Genomic DNA, 22,188 nt, shown 5'->3' with positions numbered 1-22,188 from the left:
GTCTGCTGCCCTTTGATCCCCTCTCTACTGATCTTCCAAAAAAGACGACCAGCGGTATTTAAACTGGTCTAACATAGGAAACATCCACTTCTCCAGGCTTCACTGTCTGACAATCAAGACAGTGTCCTATGTCTGGTGCAGCGTAGAGGGTGGGAAGCCAGAAGGAGCCAGAACCTACTGCTGCACGCTTATTAGTGCAGAAAGAAAGGCTAAGAGGTAGGAGGAAAGAAAAGAATAACTGTTAAGAGCAACGCCAGAGAACACACTGGGAAGTGTTTACCACTGTAGAGCTTTATAATGCAATTAGAAGGCTCATTGAGGTACTTGTGTTTGAATTAAAGTGCAACGTATTCAGTCAAAGGCCAGCAAGAGACCTGTCAAAGTCTCTACCACTCTGGTCTGCATCTTCGTGTTGCACTCAGTAATTATACTGCTAGTTCTTCCATGCTCCTTACGCTCCCATCAACAAGACATTATAGAAAATCATCCAAAAAAATCTTTTCTCAAAAACATATTCTTTATGCATAATTGCCCATATGATCTGACTGTTTGTGTTATGCACAGTTTCAGCCTTTTCAGGAGCTTGCAGAAGTATCTGCTGTATCCATCTCTTCTTTTCTGCCTTGTTCCATGAATCAAAATCAAAAACACTTTTCCCAAGTGGGTGAACCACTTGCAGAAGGTGGAAAGCACTGCTGTTATTTTCCCTGCCATATGCTCCTGAGACAGTTTCCAGCTCCGCATCAGATTATCCACGAGTCCAGATGCTCCGTCATCCGTTGCCACCTGAAACGCTGAATTCAAAGATCTGTTTGCGTGGCATGGGTGCCCAGAGCCTGGAGGGACTTGGATGTGAATACAAAGATCTCATAATTATTGCAACCACGAACAAATGTTTCAGAAATGACCATTCCTCGTTATCCATGCAGGGATCCGAGCTGCTCAGAATAAACCAAACTGAAACAAAAATGCGGACGGTTGCTGCATTTTTGCCCTCTTTCAGCAACAAACCTCTCATAGAAGTGTCAGCAGTTTATAGCCACAGAACCTGCAGTCTGCTCAGCCTGGGGGACTGTGGCAGTTCGACAGTGGGTGATGGTGTCAGTAACATGCTCAGCAACATTCATTTCCTGCAACCAGTCTTCATTTAAAGGGGGGGTGGGGGGTGGGATGGGGAATCCAGCAGCAGCTGTAATCTCTTAAAACGTTAATGCCAAGTTTCCAAAGTGCATTTGAAGCACTCATGCTCGCAAGCCTATATGGACATGTGCTCTCCAATGTACTGTTTGTGCTGCTACTCTTATGCATCCAGGATTTGCTGCTTCATGGTAACTGGGGTGCCAAGACATTTCTTTGGAAGATAATGAGAACATCTGCTGCTTCAGCAGCAAAACAAAATACAGACTCAAACAACAGGGAGAGGAATAAGCAAAATAGCTAACTCCAAAGTAGTCAGGAAGATGTCTCCCCAGCCAGCAAGTAACAGCCCACGACTGAAAGTTCTTTCTGCTGATGTCCAAACAGCTCCCCACAGATGAGATGCTGCACACTCAGAGCCTGCCTCCCCTTGCACACCCCAGACCTGCCTCCTGCCTCTCCACCTGGCATCTCAGGAGGGAACTAGCTCCCTGCTAACTGCTGAACAGGCAGGAACTCTGTAGCCTGACAGGGTCTTACTCTCCAGGGCTGAAGACGCCAAATTCGCACCATCAATGCTACCCTATGCGGGATGTCACTCTCTGCATCAGAGGTACGGGGGTAATTGCATGCGCACAGGTGTGTATCTCCACATTTGGCTTTAAAAATGAAGAGAATTGCTTTAAGATCTTCTTCTAAGGCAAGAATGAGAGCATAAGGGCTACTGCCCGGCATTTCCCAGCAGCCATTCACATGGCAAAGGCTGCGAAACCACATGTTGTGCATCGGTGGCAGATGTGACTGTGTCCACTGCCTCTCCTCCCTTCAACAGATGGGGCTTAGCAGTATCGTTTGACATATTTGGGTTTCATTAGCACAAACGAGCATGTTCCAGGCAGAATTGCAGTCTGGTCCAACACAGCACGGATTCTCCAAGCATTTTGGCAGGGCTCTTTTAAAGGGTGCAGCATGCAACAGCTGAGCAGGGCAGTGGGGGGGAGCGGGTGAAGCCGCGAAGCCTTGGGAAGTAGAGCGCTGCAGGAGCAGTGATCATTCTCCTTCTTGAAACCGCAGCTTCTGGAGCAAAGGAGCCGCTCAGAGGAAACATGGCATGACCGCGTTTAGGTGGAGATCTAAACCTCAGGGGATGCGAAGCCAGTACTCACCCACGGAGCAAATGTCTGTGAAATGGTCCTCACCTTCTTCAGCATGAATCAGGTCATTTTTGCTCTTCTTTATTGCAGCTCTTTTCAACACTGTGTGCAAATTAAAGAGAAAATGCCCTGTGAGCATTCAGAGTGGATTCTCTCTCCCCCTCCCTTCACTCTCCAGGGCCAGCGTTTACTTCCCAGTGCCAGCTTCAAGCTCTCACACAAGGGGAAGCTGGAGCAAATTAGACAACCTACAACCTCGCAGGGCCTCTGTATGCTTCCACACCAGGGTCGCTTATTTATTTGACCTTCCAGATCTCGAAGGTTTGCCAAGCACAGGTCTGCAGGCTTCCATGTCACCCCACAGATGCAGGAGAGGGGGGGAGTCACTGCAGTTGCTGGACCTTCTAGCACAGCAGAAAGGCTGGGCAGGGTCACTGAACCTTTCTGAGCCCCAGTGGGTTATGAGTGCTTCTAGCCATTAAAACATTAATGCTGTTTACAGCGTGCACCATTAAGAAGTTAGCGTTCACGGTGCTCGGGTACAGTTTACCACAGAACAATGCCTTAAGGAGCAGAAATGCTACGTCGAAAGCAACTGCCACAGATCAGTGAACATACCCTTAATAGCACCCAGTGTACAATTCCTTCCCCCTGGGGATGTCATAACTCTTTGAAAACACACTTTGTCCAATAGCATCTTTTGTGGGGAGGGCAAACATCGCTACACCGTTTTACTCAACAGGGAAAGAGAACTATAGCCTAAGGCTCGGAGAGTTGTGCACTGTTCACCCAGTGTGCAAGGGGTAACGCAGGAACAGCGTGGATGCTGGTCCCATGACCACCTACCTGCAAAACCTTGAGAACTAGCAGAAAAAGATATGTTGATACAGTTTGGTAACAGCTTCAAGACATACAGTAACTAAGCACCATTTTCTATCAGCAGTAAGACACCCCACGGTGTGGTGATACATACTGTTCAGTAGGCACACACAGCAAACCCACTCACTCTGCAGCGACTACCCTGGGGGCAGGTTCCTACCAGAACATCCCCTCACTCGACACAAATGTCCCTGCCCTGACAGAGAAACGGATGCGCTTCTTCCTCCGCAGCTAAGGCAAGAGTTAGTGCCTTTGTCACTTCAAAGAAACACCCAGAACATCACCCAGGTTCGGAGAGGCTCAAAGAGAAGAGGCTCTGAACCTGTGAGCTGGATCCAATTTTTTGCAAATAACCACTTTTGCTCTTTCCTTCCCCACCCAGCAGCAGGCTGGATCCTCAGTCCCAGCAATACCAGCTTTTGGGTCCTTCAGGCTGCGTCTGTCCCAGTACACTCCAGCATGGCTAGGGCCAACCCCAGCACTGGAACATAACCAGCCCTGGGAGTAAAATTTTACAGCACTCCCTAGCACGAATTGAGCACCTTCTTCTTTATCTTCTCTCCCAAATAACTCCTGCATGTGTTTAGCAATTAGGTCGTGCCACCTCTACAGGCACCTTGGGTGCAATGCTCCTCTGTTTTGGGGACTAAGATAATTTACCAGCATAGATGTGGGCTGCTCCATAACAGTTGCCTTCAAAGCTGGGGACGTCGCTGGGCTCCTTTAGCTTACTAGCATAGAGGGAGCCTTAGTGTACCTGGGTCTTTACTCCGTGGCCTGTCCCCACCTGGAGTTTGCTTCCACCACTCAACTTTTCAGACTACTCTTCCAGACACTCGTTCCACCTTGAGACTAACAGCTCTGTCTGCACCCACGTGCCGGACAAACTTCCCCAGCGCACACACACCCACGCACCCACACGAAGATTTTCCAAGCACACCTCAGCCCTGACCTTCTGCAGCCCCAGCTCTTCCACCCCCGAGCCCCCCCCCCGAGCGCAGGTCACCAGGCTGGCCAAGGTGGACCAGCAGCTGGGCGCCTGATGGCCCAAGGAGCCGCGTGGCTCCCAGCAAGGTGCAGAACCAGCCAGGAAATGTCACCGGTGACCTGGGCACGTGGGGCTGCGGGGGGAGAAGCACTGCCCCGCTGTGCCGCCTAAGCCCCTGGTGATTTGCAATCCACTCACTGTTGTAGCTGCTGCCGCTGCTAGTCTCTGCCGGTGCCGTGCCTTGTTGAATCGGCCCTTCCGAGGCGGCCCTCCCTGACAGTGAATGGGAGGAGAAAAAAAAAGAGGAGGGAAAGGGAGGGGAGGGGAAAGGAGGAGACATGGGAGGACGAAAGATGGTCAGAAAAGGGAGAGGGAAGAATCTTTAACTGAACTTTGACTGGCTGTCACATCCTAAGAGCTCATCGGTCTGGAGGCACAGGGAGAGCAGTCCCCATGGCCCCGCTGCACCTGCATCTGAAGCTCGGTACCTCCAGCCGTCCTGCAGTGCTAGGGTCACACGTCGGAAGGTAGGATCACCACACCCTGTTATGTCTTACTGCTTACAAGTAACAGGGGTCTTAGTCTCTGTCAAATCCATTTGGAAACCTCGGTTTGGAGCCCTGCCTTCTCTCAGTCAATGCATTTCTCTTCTGGCATCCGCTCTGCAGCCTACCCCCGCCACAACCTGCGCGTAGACACAGCCAGCCACGCTCGGCAGAGGCTGGCGGGCGTCCCCATCACGCTGCCGGTCCCACAGGCAGCCTAAGGACCGACCGACCCCAAGGGCAGATCCCCATCCCAGAGCGGTGTCACATAACTGCTCATCATCCACCTGCAACCTCAAACAGACCCGATACGGGAAAAGGGACTCTTTAGCCCAGCTTATGCCAAGTGCATGCAAAAGAGCATGTTCCTCACACCTTGCTGGTTACAACGGAAAGCCACGGCAGCGTACAGCAGGTGAACCTCTCACGTATCACAGGAGGAAAACTGCACAGCAGAACAACCTACCGTCCAGAGGAGATTTCTCTTCTGCATTCTTGTCTTCCTCCGCCAGCATGACCTCCTCTGTAAAAGGTAAACCAGCAAGATTCAATTTCACATTTAGCGCATCCTCGCTCTAAAACCAGCTGCCACTAGCATTACCCCATTGTGCCACCAGTTATACCAAGCCTGCTGAAGAAGGGATGGATGACAGCCATATTTTGTACCCTGTGCCCCTCTTCCACAGGGGGAGGAGGCCAGACAAACCGCTGGAAGACTGTAGCAATTCCTCCATGATTTCCCTGCTCACCCCCAACAACCCACTCATTTCCTTACCCAGCTATCGTCCCCAAGAGACTTCTGGAGACCAAGAACCTTCCTTCTGACCCAAGCAAGACCACAGGTCTCCACAAGCCAGAGGATGGTCCCTCATGCCCTGCCACACTGGAGACACTGAGAAGTGGTAGATGCTTTACACACATTGGTGTTCTTCTGTCTCCATCAATAAGACCAGGACTCAGCCCGCTGGGAACAGATCTGTGTCATGGCACAGGGTAACACAAGCAGGGATGGCTACCACATTGCAGGAGACAGTATGTCACCAAAGAGCCACTGCATCAAACCCTTGTCCAAATAAAATCCACAGCAAAGTTTCCATGGGGGAGTTCTGGCTAGCACAGCTCACACAAGAACACCACCATCCATTTTCTATTCCTGTGTAACTCATCTCCAAAATACAAGTTTATACCTTCCTACGAGAAAAGAATTCAGAAAACACTGAAAAATTCAACCTCCCCAAACTGACTCATTTTTATCTGCATGAAAAGCAACCAAATTTCCTAAGGTTTCACAATAAAAATGTTAGCAGCCAGGTCAATTTGCAGTACACACCACACTGCACCAATATCGAAACTATACAGCTCATACAGTCTGAGCCACAGATCTGACCTTGCTGCTGTAAAATTTGGCAATGGTTTTCTAAAGGACAACCTAAAGGAAACAAAACATTGAGTTGACAGCTGGTAAACTGTACACTTCCTTGTAATATTATAAATGACATTTTTTTTTCACATTTGGCACAAATATAATTTAAATTACAAATGTAAAATTGGGATCTTACTAAAACATCTGACACTGAGTTCCCACAAAATTTTGCTTTAAAGTCCATTTAAACCAGACTAGATGGAAGGCTAACTAAAAATAAAAATTATTTTAAAAAAATCAAAAAAAAAAACCACAGGCCAAACATCAAAGCGTGTAGTTGAAAGCTGTCTAGTATACTAGAGGGATCAGCACTACCACACAAGCCTTATATAATCTCTTTATTAATCATCGGGGGGAGAGAGCGAATGATACATTAATAACAGAGCAAATTGAGAAGGCTGAAAAATAATATCCAGGACTAGGGAAGACTGGAAACCCAAGCAGAGGAGAACAAAATAAGAAAGTGCAAACTAGTGCACCAGAGGCACAGAGGAAAGGAGAGTTGCTAGGGGGTTACAAATGTCAGTTGAGCTAAAAACCTGCACTTTAAAAGGCATGAAATCCTTCCAAAAGCCCATAAGCCACTACAATCCAGGTGCTTTCTGAGGCTCTTTAAGACAGGTTAGAAAAGTGAAATGAGCTTTTTTAGACAGCTCAAGAGATTTCTCTCTCAAACCGGCCCCTCAGAAACCAAAAGGTTCTTCTGAAGTCTTGCCTAGGGAAAAGCCGTACTGGTATTTGGGTGCTAAAAATATGGAAGGAGTTAAATGGCAATTAGCAGTGAATATGACTGCCCTAAAACACATAGAAGGGAGGTTTAGATATGGAGACCCCTTCCCAAAGGCAGCTGAACAAAGGCCTGTAAACGTGAAACACAAAGCAAACCTGCGTTGGAACAAGCATAAGCTTGAGATGCTACTACAGTGGACATTTTATACAGATTTTTCTTAAAGCCTACGTTGCTTATGGAGTGTGATTTTAAAAGCTTTATGTCATATCTGAAGGTTATATACCCATATTGCTGCCACAGAACTCTGCATAAAAATGAGTCTAGCACCTAGTACCAGTAAAGTCGATAGTGCCATACGGATGTTTCTGCACTCCTGGCTCCAGGGGTTAATTCTGCCATCAGTGTTTTGGGGTTCTCCATTTCATGCTCCTCTATATAATGCAGATGTGGTTTTTTCCTATGCAACATACTAGCACATTGCAGTGAAAACGCAAAACCATTTGAAGTGGAGTGCACATTTGGGTCTTACAACAAAAAGCAAGCACAGGAAGGCGAACACTTCCCAGAGGAGCAGTTCTGCCACTCTGAGAACGAAAAGCTGACTTTTAGAGAGTGTTTGGTAATTAAATAGACTAATACAAGCTACTGCAGGGCATGGACACGCTGCCACGCAAGTGGTGAGCAATGAAAATAATGAGCTAGCAAAGGTCAGAAGGCAGGCAGCTGTTCTTCTGGGGCTTCTTCTTACGGGCGAGCGCAGCGTAAGAGCCGCGTCTGCGGGAGGAAGGTCTCAGCAAGAGCCAGCACGCTTCCCAGTCCGTGCTCAGAGGCGTGCTGGTTTCAGTCATGTCTTGTTAAAAAAATTAGAAGACTCCAGGGAAGAAAGCCTGTTCACTTAGGTGGAAGCTCTGTTCTGCACTTGATTTGTATCAGTGCAGGAGGAGAATCATGGTACCGGTTCCTTTCAACGATCTCAGAGTAGGAAAAAGAAATTCTTCTTTGCCCATGTCTAAGCGGCCTCTTGTTCCGCACATTCCTGTAGCAATTTGTGCTGATGCTCCGCTGTCCTTTGGGCAGCAGGGGAGGAACAACCCTGAGTCCCCAGAGGTGACCTGTGAACTGTATGGACACATAACCATCGCGATTTGCCACGGTGTGATGATGCCATCTGATGCTCCTGTGCCCCCCCAGTCAGATGGGTGAGGAGTTTAGCCGTACTGAGGTTTCAGAAACCAGATTGATAAATGCCAGTGGGACCTGAATTTCTAAGGTGTGACAATTTGTTATCAACATATTTTCACCTACAAAGTACATGCTCTTTTGAGACACCTCTGCAAACGTGCCCCAAATTCAGGGCACCGAGCTGGTGCCAAAACATATCTCCATCCATAGACGTATCTCACCAAGGCTCGGTTTTACTGTTCCCTTAAAATAAACAAAAGCCAGGTTTCACGAGTGCAATTCCCTCAAGCCTGACTTCACCACCGCTCCCCTGTTCTCCCCCTTGACAGTCACTCCCTGTCTGTCTTGTATCCTCTGGGACACCAAGGGACCATCTTTACTCTAGTGGGGCTTCACACAGTTTTTAAAGCCAGCTAAAAAGACAGCTCAGCAGGCTACTCATCATTGCTAGGTTGTTTTGAGGGTTTGGGTTTTTTTAACCATACAGCATCCTAAGCAGAGGATCAGAAGTTGTATTGCCTTTAGTCATCACTGTAACACAGAGACCGGAAGAAGATAATTAGGATGCTTGAAAAACCTCCAAACAACAGTGCCCCTGCAGTAGAAGAAGCAATATTCACACAGACAGTATCAGACCAGCAACTCCTCGCCTCCAAACGAAGGCACAGGGGCTTTGCTAGGACATCAGAGTAAGAGGTGTTTCAGCAGTAAGATTAATTGCTGGTCATTAAGTACTGACAACACACAGCATGTTACAGGACTGGAAATAAAGGCAAACCTTATACTGAGAGACTGGCAAGCTGAACAACACAGGCAAAGCAGCAGAGAAACACGGTGCCCCCTCTCCCCTTGGCATGGGGAGACAGAACATTGTGGGCTCAAGAGCAGATTCCAGGAAATGACTGACGTTCAACAGGCAAAAGAAGTTAGAAGAAAAGAAGAACAACTGAATTTAACCATTGAAGCTTCAGACTTGTTAAATAGAAAAAATGAGTAAAAATGCAGCCCTTCGAAGAAGTCGTCACTCTCTCACAGGGAACTGTCATTTGTCTTCCCGGCAGTCATCCTCCCCTGCCATCCCGCACGCGTTGCTGCTCTCTTTCATCTATGTAGGTGCCTTTTCGCAGCTGTATCAAGGGGCTTGTTGCTCTCTTCCTTCTACAGAAAGCTGAAACCTGAGGTTCATAAACCTTTGTCATCTCAAGGAATGGCATTCAAGTTACAGTGAACTGGAAGAGAGAGGTTAAACTCATTCCCAAAGCCTGCTTACTCCAGGAGAAAAGAAACACTCAGAGTCAGTGCTGTGCAAAGTGATGGACCTGGAAAGAATTGAAATGCAAAAGACATGCAACTTGATTAGGTCTGAACTGAAAGACTTCCAGTCTCTAAGCAAAGTATTTTCAAAAACGATGCATGTCCTTGTAAGATAAGAGAAACTTCTTCAAAAGAATATTTGTGGGCTTGTAAGCACTTTACTCTGTGCAGAGAACTTCTGGTTCCACACTCTCAGTTGGAAATGCAGCACGACAGCCTAAAAGTTGCTATGGTTTTGAGGAGTTTAATGGAGAAAGCCATGGTGGCAAAATCATTTGCATGGATTACATTGCTTGGGTTCACCGCTTTAAAATTCCTCTGACAGGCACAATTTCAAACTGACTTGCTACTGCCTTTGCACAGAGCCCAGCGAGAACACGGCACGAAGAACAGAGCCTGTCCCAGCACACCGCAGGTGGAGCAGGACAGGGTTTGCTCATCATAAGCCTTTATTTGATATTGGTTGAAGAAGTTTTTATTTGAAAATAAAAGCAAAAAAAACTGAAGAAGAGGCGTTTGGGGAGCAGAACTGCTGTCTCGTGCCTAGAGGAGCAACACAGTGCAAAGCATTGCTTTTTACACATATATCAGCTGACTTCTAGTGGTGGGCAGAGCTGTTCCCTTCAAAGAATTTACTAAAAACCAGACAGTTGGTTTTATTCTTCAAGATTAAATTTAAGATTACAAGTCTGTTTCTAAGTGATCCATACAGGTCACTTCTAAATGATCCAGAGTCAATGTTTATGAGCTTAACATGGCAATTGGCATACCAAATTTTGGCCTGAATTCTGAGATGCAAGAAATGATAGGAATCGATCATTGCTTCCCACCTGTAACTTGCACTAGTTTTGTAAGACTGAAAATGTTACAGATTTGAAGACACAGATTTACATCATATAAGATGGCATTTCTTCTTGACATCCTCAAAAGGAACCTACCAAGTTACAATTGTCCTTGCTTAGACTTGATGTCATGATATGGGACTCTTACATGAAATCACTTGGTATCTCATTTGAAAATATTTAAACCCTCCTGATTGCCCTATGTATTCATTCTTCAACATGCACCTGAGATATAAGTCAAGCTAGAAATCTCATACCTGGCCTCTGTATAATGCTAAGTGAAGAAAGTCAATTCAAACTCTAAGGAAATTGGTCAGACCGTGAGTTGATTTTTTTTTTTTTTTCAAGTCATGCACATTTAAATTCAGCACTTCAGCACATTATCTGTGTTACAATCTTCCCTTTAGTTCTCCAACCCTTTGTTAAGAAGCCATTTGTTTAAGCACTTCATCAATTAAGGCTTCCTGTATTAAGTATAACTCACACAAGCATTTGCACATTAAGGTTGTCACTGTCTAAAACACCTTGGTATAGATCCCTCAAGCAGATGTGCTGCTGCCGGTATTAAATAATCCACATTTAAAACAGACTGAGCTGTGTTTGTTTCAGTTTCAAGCACAGCTGCACCTCTGGCAATTTATTAATAGTGAGCTGGCACCAAAATCTTTCAGCTGTGCCAAGGCACCTACCTGAAAACCTCACAAGCACTTTTTTATCCTCTTATTTTACCACTAGAAAAAAAAATTAAAAGTACCACCAGAAAAAAAAGAAAAATATAAAAGTCAAGAGCCAGACTATTGAAGTTTCATTCTTACAACACAAATATAAGACAAGTCATTAGACCGGGTCTGGAACACGCTCGAGTCAGACAGCACTTAAGCAGTAGAAACCAAAGACCCTTTGGTTGGTTTTTTTCTGGGGGACTAAACAGTCTACAATTGCAGTATAAGAAAGGGTTGATAGCAAACAACCCCAAAGTTTTATCTGAACCACCTTTTTAAAGCAATATGTACAGCAAGAGATAATATAACATTCAAATTACAAATAGAGAAGGCTGTGAGAAACATAAAAGACACTCAAGAGTGGTCAATAAATAATGAGCACAATGTTAAATTAAAATCATAGTTCACCAATGGGAGGTAGCGTACAGATGAAGGAGTGATTTTAGTCACTCAAATACTTTCTTGGTCCTAAACCAGTTATAGCCCTTGAGGCAAAAACCTGAGCAGCAGTGAGAACAAGAAAACCTCCTTTCCAGCTCCAGTAGCTACTCAGAATATGTAAAACATTACGGAGCAAAATCAGGCAGATTAAGTGTTAAAATGCCACTTTACAAATCACTGGAATGCAGCTTTCCACTCTTCCTACCTCGCATCAAAAATAAATGAGAAAAAATGAACAAACAAAATGCTTAGAGAGGATACTATAAATATTAGAAACCTAGAGAGCTTTCCATGGGAAGAGAGAGGATTGAGCAGATTGGTTCTGCGTGCTTTAGAGCTGAAAAAATAAGATGAAACAAGGTAGAGAGAGATCAGAGACAGAAAATTAATAAAGAGAAATATGAAGCGCGCTCCTGAGCTCTTGTTCTCACTGCAGAAAGGCAACGTGTTTACAATCAAGGACAGGACATACTGTTTGGTGGGTTGGTTTGGGTTTTAACATCAAACCAAGCGTATGTGGAACTCCTTGCTACAAGATTCAATGAGGTCAAGGATGTTAGAAGGATTTAAAAACAATTAGATATTCACATGAATAATAACATAACCCTCCAGGGTTACACTGGAGCAGAAGACCAAGAGCTTTTGCTCTCTCTTTTATGCAAACAGCTTATTGTACCTCGGTGCCCGGGGCTACTGCAAGAGATTTCTGTCCCGGCTGGACTGCCCATGACCATCCCCCGTCCCAGTCCCCCCCTGCCTGTTTTGTTCCCCCCAACCAAGCAGTCTGCAGACACGCAGTCCTGGACAAGGAAGACTGATTACCTAGTTTAGTAATTCATGATCATTTCATAGTTGAAACCCTGGCCTCTAAAACAGAAATGGGGAATGCCCACTGACGGCATAGTCCCAGATTTCAGCACCTGAATTCTAAACACGCGATTTTCAGTTTTGGTCAGCCTTCACACTACCTTTTGTATTCAAAGATTTACTAACGCTGCTAGGTTGTTTTTAATTATTGTCGTTATTTAGCTGTACTAGGAAGCTTTTTTATATTCCTATTGTATTTTTAACAATGCTTATACAGAATATTTTTATTATTCCCTGATTCGGTTATTTTGCATACACTTTCCTGTTCTAGAAAACCTTCTGATCTTCTGTTATTAGAAGATTAGAAACCTTCTGTTATTCTGTTATTAGACAAAATAAAAAGGTGGGCATTTTACAGCATTTCACTCTAAACTGATATGGCATTCATACAGCACTGGCAACACAGAAAAAGAAGAGCCAGCCATTCCCACAGGGATGCAGAACTGGAGCAGAGAAGGGCTGTACGGTTTAGAACTTCACCTCAACTTGCAGACAAGATCAGCTAATGACCTCTGCACAGCTTTTCTGGGCAGAACAGCCACCAAAATGAAACGAAGCAACCCACATCTTTGCAAGAGAATTCTCATCTTTATTTTACTGATGGGGAGACCAGGATTTAGAGATCGAGCAATCACAAGAGCCTTAAAAGCAAGATGGCACTAGAACCAAGGGAGAGCCACAGTGTACTCTGCTCCAGCCACTGGATAAACCATTAATTAATTTGAATTTGAGTAGCACAAAAGCTGTAAACAAATGGGAACACAAATTGTAAGTGGAAAGGAAAATGAACGATCATTTTTTTGAATCCTACAGAACCACAGGATGAAGTGTGGTTGCCTAATTGAGGACAGTTGCTGTTGAACAGTCACAATGAATAAAAGCCCGTCAATACGAGTGGCACCCGCCTGTCACTGTGCATAGCGCTATGGGAAATAACGGGCTTGAGCCACCATACAAACTGCTGCTGCTTCTTCCTATTCTACATTTCAGCGCTTCAGTCTTTTTCCTCCCCGGCCAGGTTGTCAAAACTCATGCCCAGACCAGTGGCCCCGGGGGGAGGTGTTGCAGTCACCCCCTCCAGCGCTCCCTGAGCCCTGTAGCAGGGCAGAGCCCCCGTCCCCACGGCACATGGGCTGGCAGAACCTTTCAGAGGAGAAAGCAGAAGCAAAGCAGTAGGAGCCATGGGAAAACGCTCTTCCAAATACAGGCACCCAGGCTGTGCACATAAAACAGGAGCTGTAAAACCCACAGAGCCACTCGCACACAGAATAGCACCAGGATGCTCTGGCCCCTGGCCGGTACACGGCTCACGCACGTGCAATGCTGCAGCAAGTTGCTGTGACCATCCAGTTACATCCTTGCACAAGCACATTTTAGCACATCAGGCCTCTAACATCAGCACGGATTTCAAAACAAGGAATGATGACATGGCTTTTAGTGTGGTGCCAGCCCACAGTCTAGGAGCACCACTCCTGCCACCCGCCTACCAGCTGACGTCAGGTGAGTCACCATATAATGTTGGACCTCAGTTTCCCCATTTGTAAAGGACAAGGGTGTAGCTGACCTGCCTAGAAAAACATCTGAAAATGTATTTGAGAAACCATTGCTGCTTTTTCTCTCCACAATTGTTTTGAAATTAATTTTCCCTTTACTCAGATGTTTCAGCTTTTCGGAAAAGTAAGCAAGGAAGCAAATTAGCCCCAGAAGCTTTCTTGATGCTATGTGAATGAATTGCACTGTGGTTATGTCAATATATATCTCAGCTACTCTATAATGCAGAAAGGTTATTGGTAATCTTTACTGTCCGATAAAAAGGAAAAGAAAAGCATGCTATTTTTCGTTAAATTAGTGTGTTTGGGTCCTTGTTAAAGTTGCTCACAGCTTGCAATAAACCGCAATGTTCAGTTATAATAGTTATAAAGCAATGTTAATATGTGCTGGGGTGAGTTTCATGCAAGTGATCTCTGTAGCTCATAAAAATGACACTCCAGTGTATTTTACCATCGTAGCAAGAGAGGCTTATAAAACAGCTGTGGTGGAAAGTAAATAAAATATAAATGACTCATATAAGGGAACAGCTTCCCCACTGTGGAGACTTTGGGCACTGTATCACATTTTATATTATACTGTATTAAGACAATTGCTTTGATCTCAGCAATAAAGTAAGTTGGCCCATCTCCTTTATTTTTGCTTAACCAAACCGAGATGTCTTGCAATAGAAACAAGCCCAACAAAACCACCAAGTGCTGGCTGGGCCCTCTTCAGTCGTGGGTTACCCCAATGGCCCCCCAGTTTAGGGCCCTTGTCCTCTCTGTCATCACCAGACTCTAATTGCCACAAAACACACTGAACCAAAATCAGGAGACCTCTTGCCTTACCTGCTTTGAAGATCCACTCCAAGTACCCGTTTAGTTCCCGTTCAATTTGCTGCTGCCTACGGAGTTTCAGGAAAGCACGACGATTTTCTACCCTTTCTCGTTCTTTGGCAAATTCACTATGCAGAGAGAAGAATGAGAAAGCATGCGTCATAAGTGGTCAGGGAAAATACACGGCCCTTCTTTTGTCTTTAGGATTGTATTCGCACAGCTCGTGGAGTCGATGACAGCAACAGTGAGTGGAAACCACAGCATGCTACGCATTGCTGTCCACCAAACTACTACTCTGATGGTAGCTCAGCTGTTTCTCTGCCTCCCTCATCCTGAAGGAGGGCTGCAAACTGCCATGTGCATGTGTTCTAGGGCCACACCGTACCCACTGCAATGAGATCCCGATGCACAACCACCTGTCCAGTCATGCAATACAAAGTATTGTCCTCAACACTAAAAACTGTCCTCCATCTCCCTCCACGCTACTCACTCCACAGCAGAATTTCCTCTAGAAGCACAATATTATGTCACAGAGACACCAACACTCTCTTGGTGTTGGGAGACATCTGCTCTTCCCTGTTAGCCTTTCCTTGAGTTTTCCCAGGCTGAAGATGACTTTGACAGACACAAGTCAAATAAGAGCTACAAGAGAGGCTGGGTGCTCTGGGGTCAAGGTGAAATAGCCCAGATGCTCTGGGTTGAGGGTAACAATGATCCTGCTATTTACTAAAATCACATGGAAGGCAAGTGTCTAGATATCAAATCATTAGAACAGGACCGTACAGAGGAGTTCGAACCTAAGGTTAAACCAACCATTGCAAAAATCTTGTCCAAGCTCATCCCACTGCCCACTTTGGAAGGATTCTGAGACGATACTGCAGCCACCACTGTAAGACACCGACGTTGGCGGTTTCCCCAAGGTAATTCGTATCACTTCTGGGAAGTTTCTCATGTCCCACCTGGAGATGTACATCCCTGCCTACCATGCAAACCAGCCCTTGCAGCCCCGCGCTTTGCGCACACACTGCAGTGAGTCCCCCAGTGGCTCTAGCTATATGGTTAAATGTGGGATCGGGCATTTGTCCCCTGTGTACACCAGTGGCTCACTCATTCTCTCATTTCACATCTTAACTCTGCTGTGTCCTTCAAATCTTCAGTTAACTGTTAATTGCTGCAAACCTGTAGTTAACCACTGTTCTCGACTGAATATCTCTCCTAATCATCTGTTCCTTACACACACAAGCTCCTCAGAAGCCAGAAAGAGCAGGAGATGGGAGGAAGGCAGAAGAATAGAGGGGCAAAAGGAGCTGCAAGTGCCAGAAGCAGCTTTACATTCACAGTCTACACTTCACCCTTCAAAGCTGACACTTTGGCTTCATTTGGCAGGACTGTCTGACCCGCGGAGAAGGGACTGCAGGAAGATCTTGGCTCAGCCCTGCAACACACACCGATACCAGCCACTGATGCGAGAGCTGCTATCGGCTGAGCCGTTATCTTGATTTTAGCAGCACATCCCCATCTCCTGACTCCCTTCTCCTGTCCCCCATCTGACAGCACAGCCCATGACCGCATCCTTGAAATAGAAGAAACCAAAACATTGCTCTTAACCCACAGCTCCTCCTTGGCATTCAGCATGTGTCTGCTGGGTGATTTGGGATCCTGCACATGTCAGCTGGATGTGCATTTTCTCTCTTTTCCTTTTTAATGTTCTCGTTTCTGGTTCACTGGCTGCTGGTTGGGGCCACAGACCTCCCTCTCAGTTTTGATTTCTCTCCAGAGTGGGAGGAATGAGCTCAGACAGCACAAGGTGACAACGTGCATTTAAATTGCCAGACGTGGAGGGGCTACGCTTCCTGCATTACAGGCTCTTGTCACCACAGATTCCCCAGAGTTGGGCTGTGCTGTATGGGAGCAGGAGGCACCACCCTGTGAGGACTTTCCCGAAGGACCACAGCAGGCAGGCAGGACAGCAGATGAGTTGTGTACTGCTCCCTCGCCTACCAGGAGCAGGCAAGGGGGGAGAGCTTTCCTTGCAAAGCCTTTCATTTTCTGCCAGCTCCTATCTGGCCTAAGGAAAGTAAAAGCTACCTAGGACTTGTCCCTTTAATCTCAACTTCAAACGTGTAAGAAAATGAGGGAGAAACCGTGCTAAGTTGCAAAACTTCAGTAGTTTCTGTGCAACCATGCACGCTTTTCACAAGAAACCAGTGAGGAATGTTGCTGAGGTTAAAGCCACCTGCACCCTTGTGCTCCCTGGAGCTGGCAGGCTTGGCACTGCTGTAGGGGTGGGGAGGGAACTTCCAGGAGAAGGCAGTGCCTTGGATCTCTGCTCATTGAACACCTTCGAGTGCTACAGAGCTGTAGCAAAATCATCCAGGCTGAAGAGTGGAGGGTCTTGCTGTATGGTATTCCTGGCAGAGAAATGCATCACTTGCCCTTTTCTCCTATTTCCAGGAGATAGGAGAGAGGTTTGATGAAGCTGGAACTTGTCAAAAGGCTGTGGTTTCCTTCATCAAATGTATTAACAAAAACACGTGTGTCTCTTCCACTACATTCATCACCATTCAGGAGCTGAAATATTCCCCAATTGCAGCAACTGGAAAAATCCCAGATTTTCTGTTTAAGAGCTTTTCAACAAAATTTCAGAACATAGTCAAAGAAAAGGGGGGAAAATTGTATCAAAATGCCATATTTCATCTAAAAATATTTCAGCTGAAATTCTCCTGCCAGTTCTAAGTGAAAACACAGAAAGTCCTATGGGAATGTTTGGTAGCAGTAAATAAGTTTCCTCTTCTACTCAGCTTAATTGTTATTTATGCCATTGACTTGCAAAAATCTCCCAAACCAGCAGATAGGAAACATGCTACCTCCTGTCTGACTGCACCTCTGGGACTTTCTTCATAGTGGGTCCTCCACATCTTGGCCAGTTCTGGAAGGAGTAATAAAATTCACCCATTCTCACCCTTGGCTTTCCTCAACCACCACATGCCCCCAACCCTTCCAAAATCTGCATCTTTCAGCACCGCCCAGAGAGGCATTAAGCAGAGCAGAGGGAAGGTGGGTACTCCTGCACGCAGCACAGCAACTGGAGGCACCGCTTCGGAGGAAGCCGAGCTCTGCCTGCGTAGATGACTACAATGCATTTTAGTTACAACATGACAGTGGTGACTAACTGATTCTATAGAGACAGCAGGAACAAACAGAAATCAAAGAAAGGGCATTCATCATGGAAACCACACGCCATCCCGTCGAGCTCAATGTGTCCCATTTTTCTTCTCGAGAGTGGTCGGTGCTTAAAGTCACCAGGAAAATGGATGATTGTTGCTTATCACCTTGGTGGGTGGAAAAGTGAAATAAATCTCGGTATAAATATGCACTGGAATAGCCACTCCATGGAAATGCAAGAGCCCCCTGCAGCCACAAAAGAGACAGGGTCAACTCATGAGTAACCACCAGGGTCAGTAAAAGATTATAAGCCCATGAAATTCTTACAAGTACTTAATCCATGCTGGTCTTAAATTAAAAATACTGTCACAGCAACTAAAACGGAAAAAAAAATAAACAAACCATAATCTTCATCCATGATTAACTTTCCTATATGACAGCAGAGAGCAGAGATGGAGCATGGAGATGCATGCGCCTCCTGCTCTTGGGTTTCATGGCACACTCCCAGGGCCAGCGACAGCACGCCTGCTACAAGACTAATCACACCATTAAACCTCTGCAATTCAGGTTTTCCACTTAGAAAGCAGACAGAAATGCTTCCCACTCACAGGGAAGAGGCAGAGAGAGATGATACAGCATCACTGTCATTGCTACCACTAATAGTGCTGCTGATTAGCGATGTGTAATAACAACACAGGTAATCAGCTCCTCATTCAGAATAATACCCGAGCTACACATGATCTCATGAAACCTCAAATCTCAAAACGAGAGAACAGCCCTCATCTACTGAATCTAAAGTACTGTTCAGAGTGAGCGGAAAGAAGCTCAGATCTCAGGAGGACTCCACCAGGGACTCCTGAAAAGCAGCTGTAAAGAACTTTAAGAATTTTAAGTCTAAAACAAAACCCCCAGTGTTTTATGATTGGCTTCATCTCCAGTCCAAGTACATCCAAAGAATGAGTAAAGTTGAGCCTGGATGGCATGTGACATCTAGGGACATAGTCCTGCCTGGAGAAATGCAGCCCTCAGGAATGGAGAGGAGCCAAATAACTCAAATGGGTGAGCTGCTGGCGAAGGAACCAGCCAGGACTGCAGATGTTTGACTAAGTTACAGGCCAAAATGAACTCTCCAGGTGGAGAAACAAAATTGGCCGAGACAGAAGGCTTAATTTGTAAGCTTAAGCTTTGTGGCTTGAACGTGGAACAGTGGCCAAGAAGGGATTTGATACTTGTCAGCAGCCTGTAAGCAGCCAGTGTCACTCGGAAGCAGGGAGGGACAGACTAAGGTAGAGGATGAAAAACAAAACTCCCCTGGCTGCCTGACACGTGAGTTGGAGGAGCATCACAACACGAGCTGGAAGAGCAGCAGTGGTACCACATCATGCATGCTGTGCTACTCGGGGGCTGCCGGCATGAGGAGAGGTGAAGTATTAAAAATTCCCGTTTCAGTCCACCCCTTCCACAATCAGTGAGGAAGGAACCTCCAAAGAAACTTGGTGCCAATTACCCCCCTAACTTTCAGTAAGAGCAACACTGGGGTAGGAATTTCCATAAGAGGCTGCAGAGGAACTGTATTAACAACACGCACTTGTAGCACCCCAGACATATGAACAAGCTGGATGCTAAGAGAGGTAAGATGAACGCAATACTATCTGCTTTTTTCAGTAAAACCAAACCTCCTGTACTCTTAGTAGGCTGCAACCACTTGCTCTGAGGCTGTACGTCACCTAGGAGACCCTCCAGAGAGCCTTAGGGTGACTTCTCAGCACAGGGACCGCACGTACCTCCCAGCATCCTGAGAGCATCCACATGTGAGCAGAAAGGCTTAATTGCATTTTAAGGCTGGAAGTCCATTTCCTGCCGTTTATTTTGGTTAGTAACTGTGACAAGGAAACAGAAAGAACCTTCGGTTAATTTTTCCTTTCCCTCTCACACCTGTTTCCGATGCTGGAGTACGTCACCTTGTCCTAATCCAACCATATCCCAACTGCTTGGGTGAAGCCTGTTGCAATAACATGGTAGGCAGGTTCTTGCTGAGCCAGCCTTCCCTGCGCTCCTGCCATCCTGCAGCTCCTGCAGTACCTGAGTGATTGAGTTTGCTGCCTCATACACTCAGTCCTGCAAAGCCCCTTGTGGCTTGCTTCACCAGGGTCTGATCCAGTTAATACTCCCCACATTTCATTCACTAATCACATCAGCATCCATGTGTTCATAGAAAAGCAGATTCTCGCTCCAGGGAAAGAATTTATTCTGCAGGTTCATATCTCTGTCTTTTGCCTTCCTGGAGAACAGTAAATTCTTTATAAGGAGAAGCCTCTGCTGGATGCAACAAAGAAGCCCAACACCTTTATGACTGTAACTGTTTATGCAACTAAGGACACAAAGCCTTGGCTGCACTAAACATTTTCTTTACCTTCTGCAAACCTGTTCTTTGAGAGACAGAGGCAGTGAGGGAGCCCTAGCAAAAAGAAAGAAAGCCCATGGAGAGTGAGCAGGAGTGAGATGAACAGTGGGAAGTGGAAAGAGAGAAAAGAAAGTGCTCAGTGTCCTGGATGCAGATGCAGGAAGAGCCTGGGGACCTGCTGAGCATCCTCACCCGTCTTGTGGGTGTTGTGGTGACTCAGGGCAGCAGAGGGAGGCAGGCAGGGGGGTCAGGTGGGAAGGAGGGTATCTGAAGCACAACAGCAAAGCTCAGGATCGGAGCAGCAACAGCGGACACCATCTTCCCTTGATTCTGAAACCTTTCACTTCAGCAGGGTACCCTGTCACTAGGGAACCATCATCAACCGCAGCACCAGCGACTCTTTGAACTCTTTCAGAGATTAAAGGACCCACCTCAGCACACAACAGCTCCGAGATCCTGAGAGGGGCTGCCAGGGAGGCAGCAGCAGGAGAACCGCAGTCCTGCAGCGATGGCACCCTGCAGGCCAGCCACCTCAAAGGCACCAGCCTTTGGTGTTTCTCACAAAAGCTCCTCCAGGAGAGGAGGAAAGGCAGCCACAGCAGGGGCTGAATCATTCACAGCAGCCCACAGGAGGCAAGTGGTGAGAGGAAGGGGCAGGGGAGAGCGCATCATTCCCTTCAGTGCACTAACTCGGGTGGTTGCTGGCAAGTTAGAAATATAGGTGGAGGACTGTAGAGGGATTTTTAAAGGACTGAGGACATATGTTACCATTGTCAGTGTTGGACGACCCAGGCCTGTTAGTTAAAGCTGCAGAGTAACTTTAAATTGTCCTGGGAACAAGCAGGGTGAGAAAGAAAACAAGCTATGCACAAACAAGAAGCCAGGTGCAGAGCAAGTCCTGGTAACCGTGGAATCAACACACTCTGATCGGCACACTCTGATCAGGCGCCTGCAGCATGCCCACTGATCAGTGACACCGATGCCCACGTGGCCAGAGACTTTTATCCAATCACCTGTGTGTAAAGTCAGGTGAGCGGTCAGTCTGTTATAAATATGGCCTGTTCATTTAATAAAGGGAGCACGGCATGTAGCCATATTGGTGTGATTGTCGTGCCTTGGCCAACTCTCCACGGAGGACCCTCTTCGTCTGGCGCCCAAACAGGGACCCATTTATTCGCTTAAATGCGGTTTAGCTTAAATGCTGTTCACCTAAATGTGGAAGTCTCCGTGCATCGGACCCGAAGGGAAGCTGTCCCATTAGGGAGCTGGAGGTCGGAGGTGGGCAGAACCTGGAAGGCGAAAAGCGGAGTCCAGAGTTTGGTGTGGAGCTGCAGATCGCACCCCTGCTGGTGGTAAGACCACGTAGAGTAAATCGTGGCGGGGATCTCCGCTAAATTCCTCTCTGTGAGAGGGGGGGCACTACGGAAGGCAGCAACAAGTGCGGTGGGTCTTCCCCATTGATATCCTTTCTGTGAGGGGGGGAGCTCTGAGAAGACCGCGATGGAATTAAATGTGGCAATTAAACTGTTAACTAGCATCCTCTTTAAGAGAGGGGAGGGTGTTAAAGAGACAGAAGTGGAGACCTTAGTTCACTGGGCACGAAAAAAGAATAAGAGCCCCGAGCCCGCGTTATTGTTCAGTATTACGGAATGGAGACAAGTGGGCAATTGCCTCTGGGATACTACGATCGAGGGAGGTAGAGAAGGAAAAGAAGCTAAAGCATTAGGAGCTACGTGGCGGTCGATAGTTAACACTCTGGAAACAGCGAAGGCGGAAAATAAAAGTAGCAGTGGCAGCCATAGAAGCGTTGGGGGGAGATGTGGTAGAAAAGCCAATACAGCAGAAGGGTGATTCACCAAAGCCTTCTCACTTGGCTACATTTTTCGGAGTTGGGCACACTCGTCCTATGAAGGGTATGTCCACTCCTGCGTGTTCAACAGTGCAGGAGCTTTTAGATAAGACAGCAGACAAACCAGAAGTTACTCCTCGGGAGTCTGTTGTAACTGAGCCGAACCTGGAAGAGGCTGCC

General features: G+C 46.6%; 1 protein-coding gene across 1 annotated transcript in view; it reads right to left on the bottom strand.

The window, feature by feature from the left end:
• Window positions 1–22,188, bottom strand: part of CACNA1B (calcium voltage-gated channel subunit alpha1 B) — a 306,849-nt gene that overhangs the window by 140,476 nt on the left and 144,185 nt on the right. Inside the window, exons 8-11 of the mRNA XM_080403088.1 lie at window positions 14,603–14,718; window positions 5,170–5,226; window positions 4,357–4,431; window positions 2,304–2,393 (exon numbers count right to left, since the gene is read on the bottom strand). Coding sequence (XP_080259214.1) covers window positions 2,304–2,393; window positions 4,357–4,431; window positions 5,170–5,226; window positions 14,603–14,718 — 338 coding nt within the window. The remainder of the gene's footprint in view (window positions 1–2,303; window positions 2,394–4,356; window positions 4,432–5,169; window positions 5,227–14,602; window positions 14,719–22,188) is intronic.

Source organism: Falco punctatus (assembly GCF_963210335.1).
Source record: "Falco punctatus genome assembly, chromosome: 9".
Lineage (NCBI taxonomy): Eukaryota > Metazoa > Chordata > Aves > Falconiformes > Falconidae > Falco > Falco punctatus.
The sequence above is the reverse complement of the archived record's forward strand: the minus strand, read 5'-3'. Positions and strand labels throughout refer to the sequence as shown.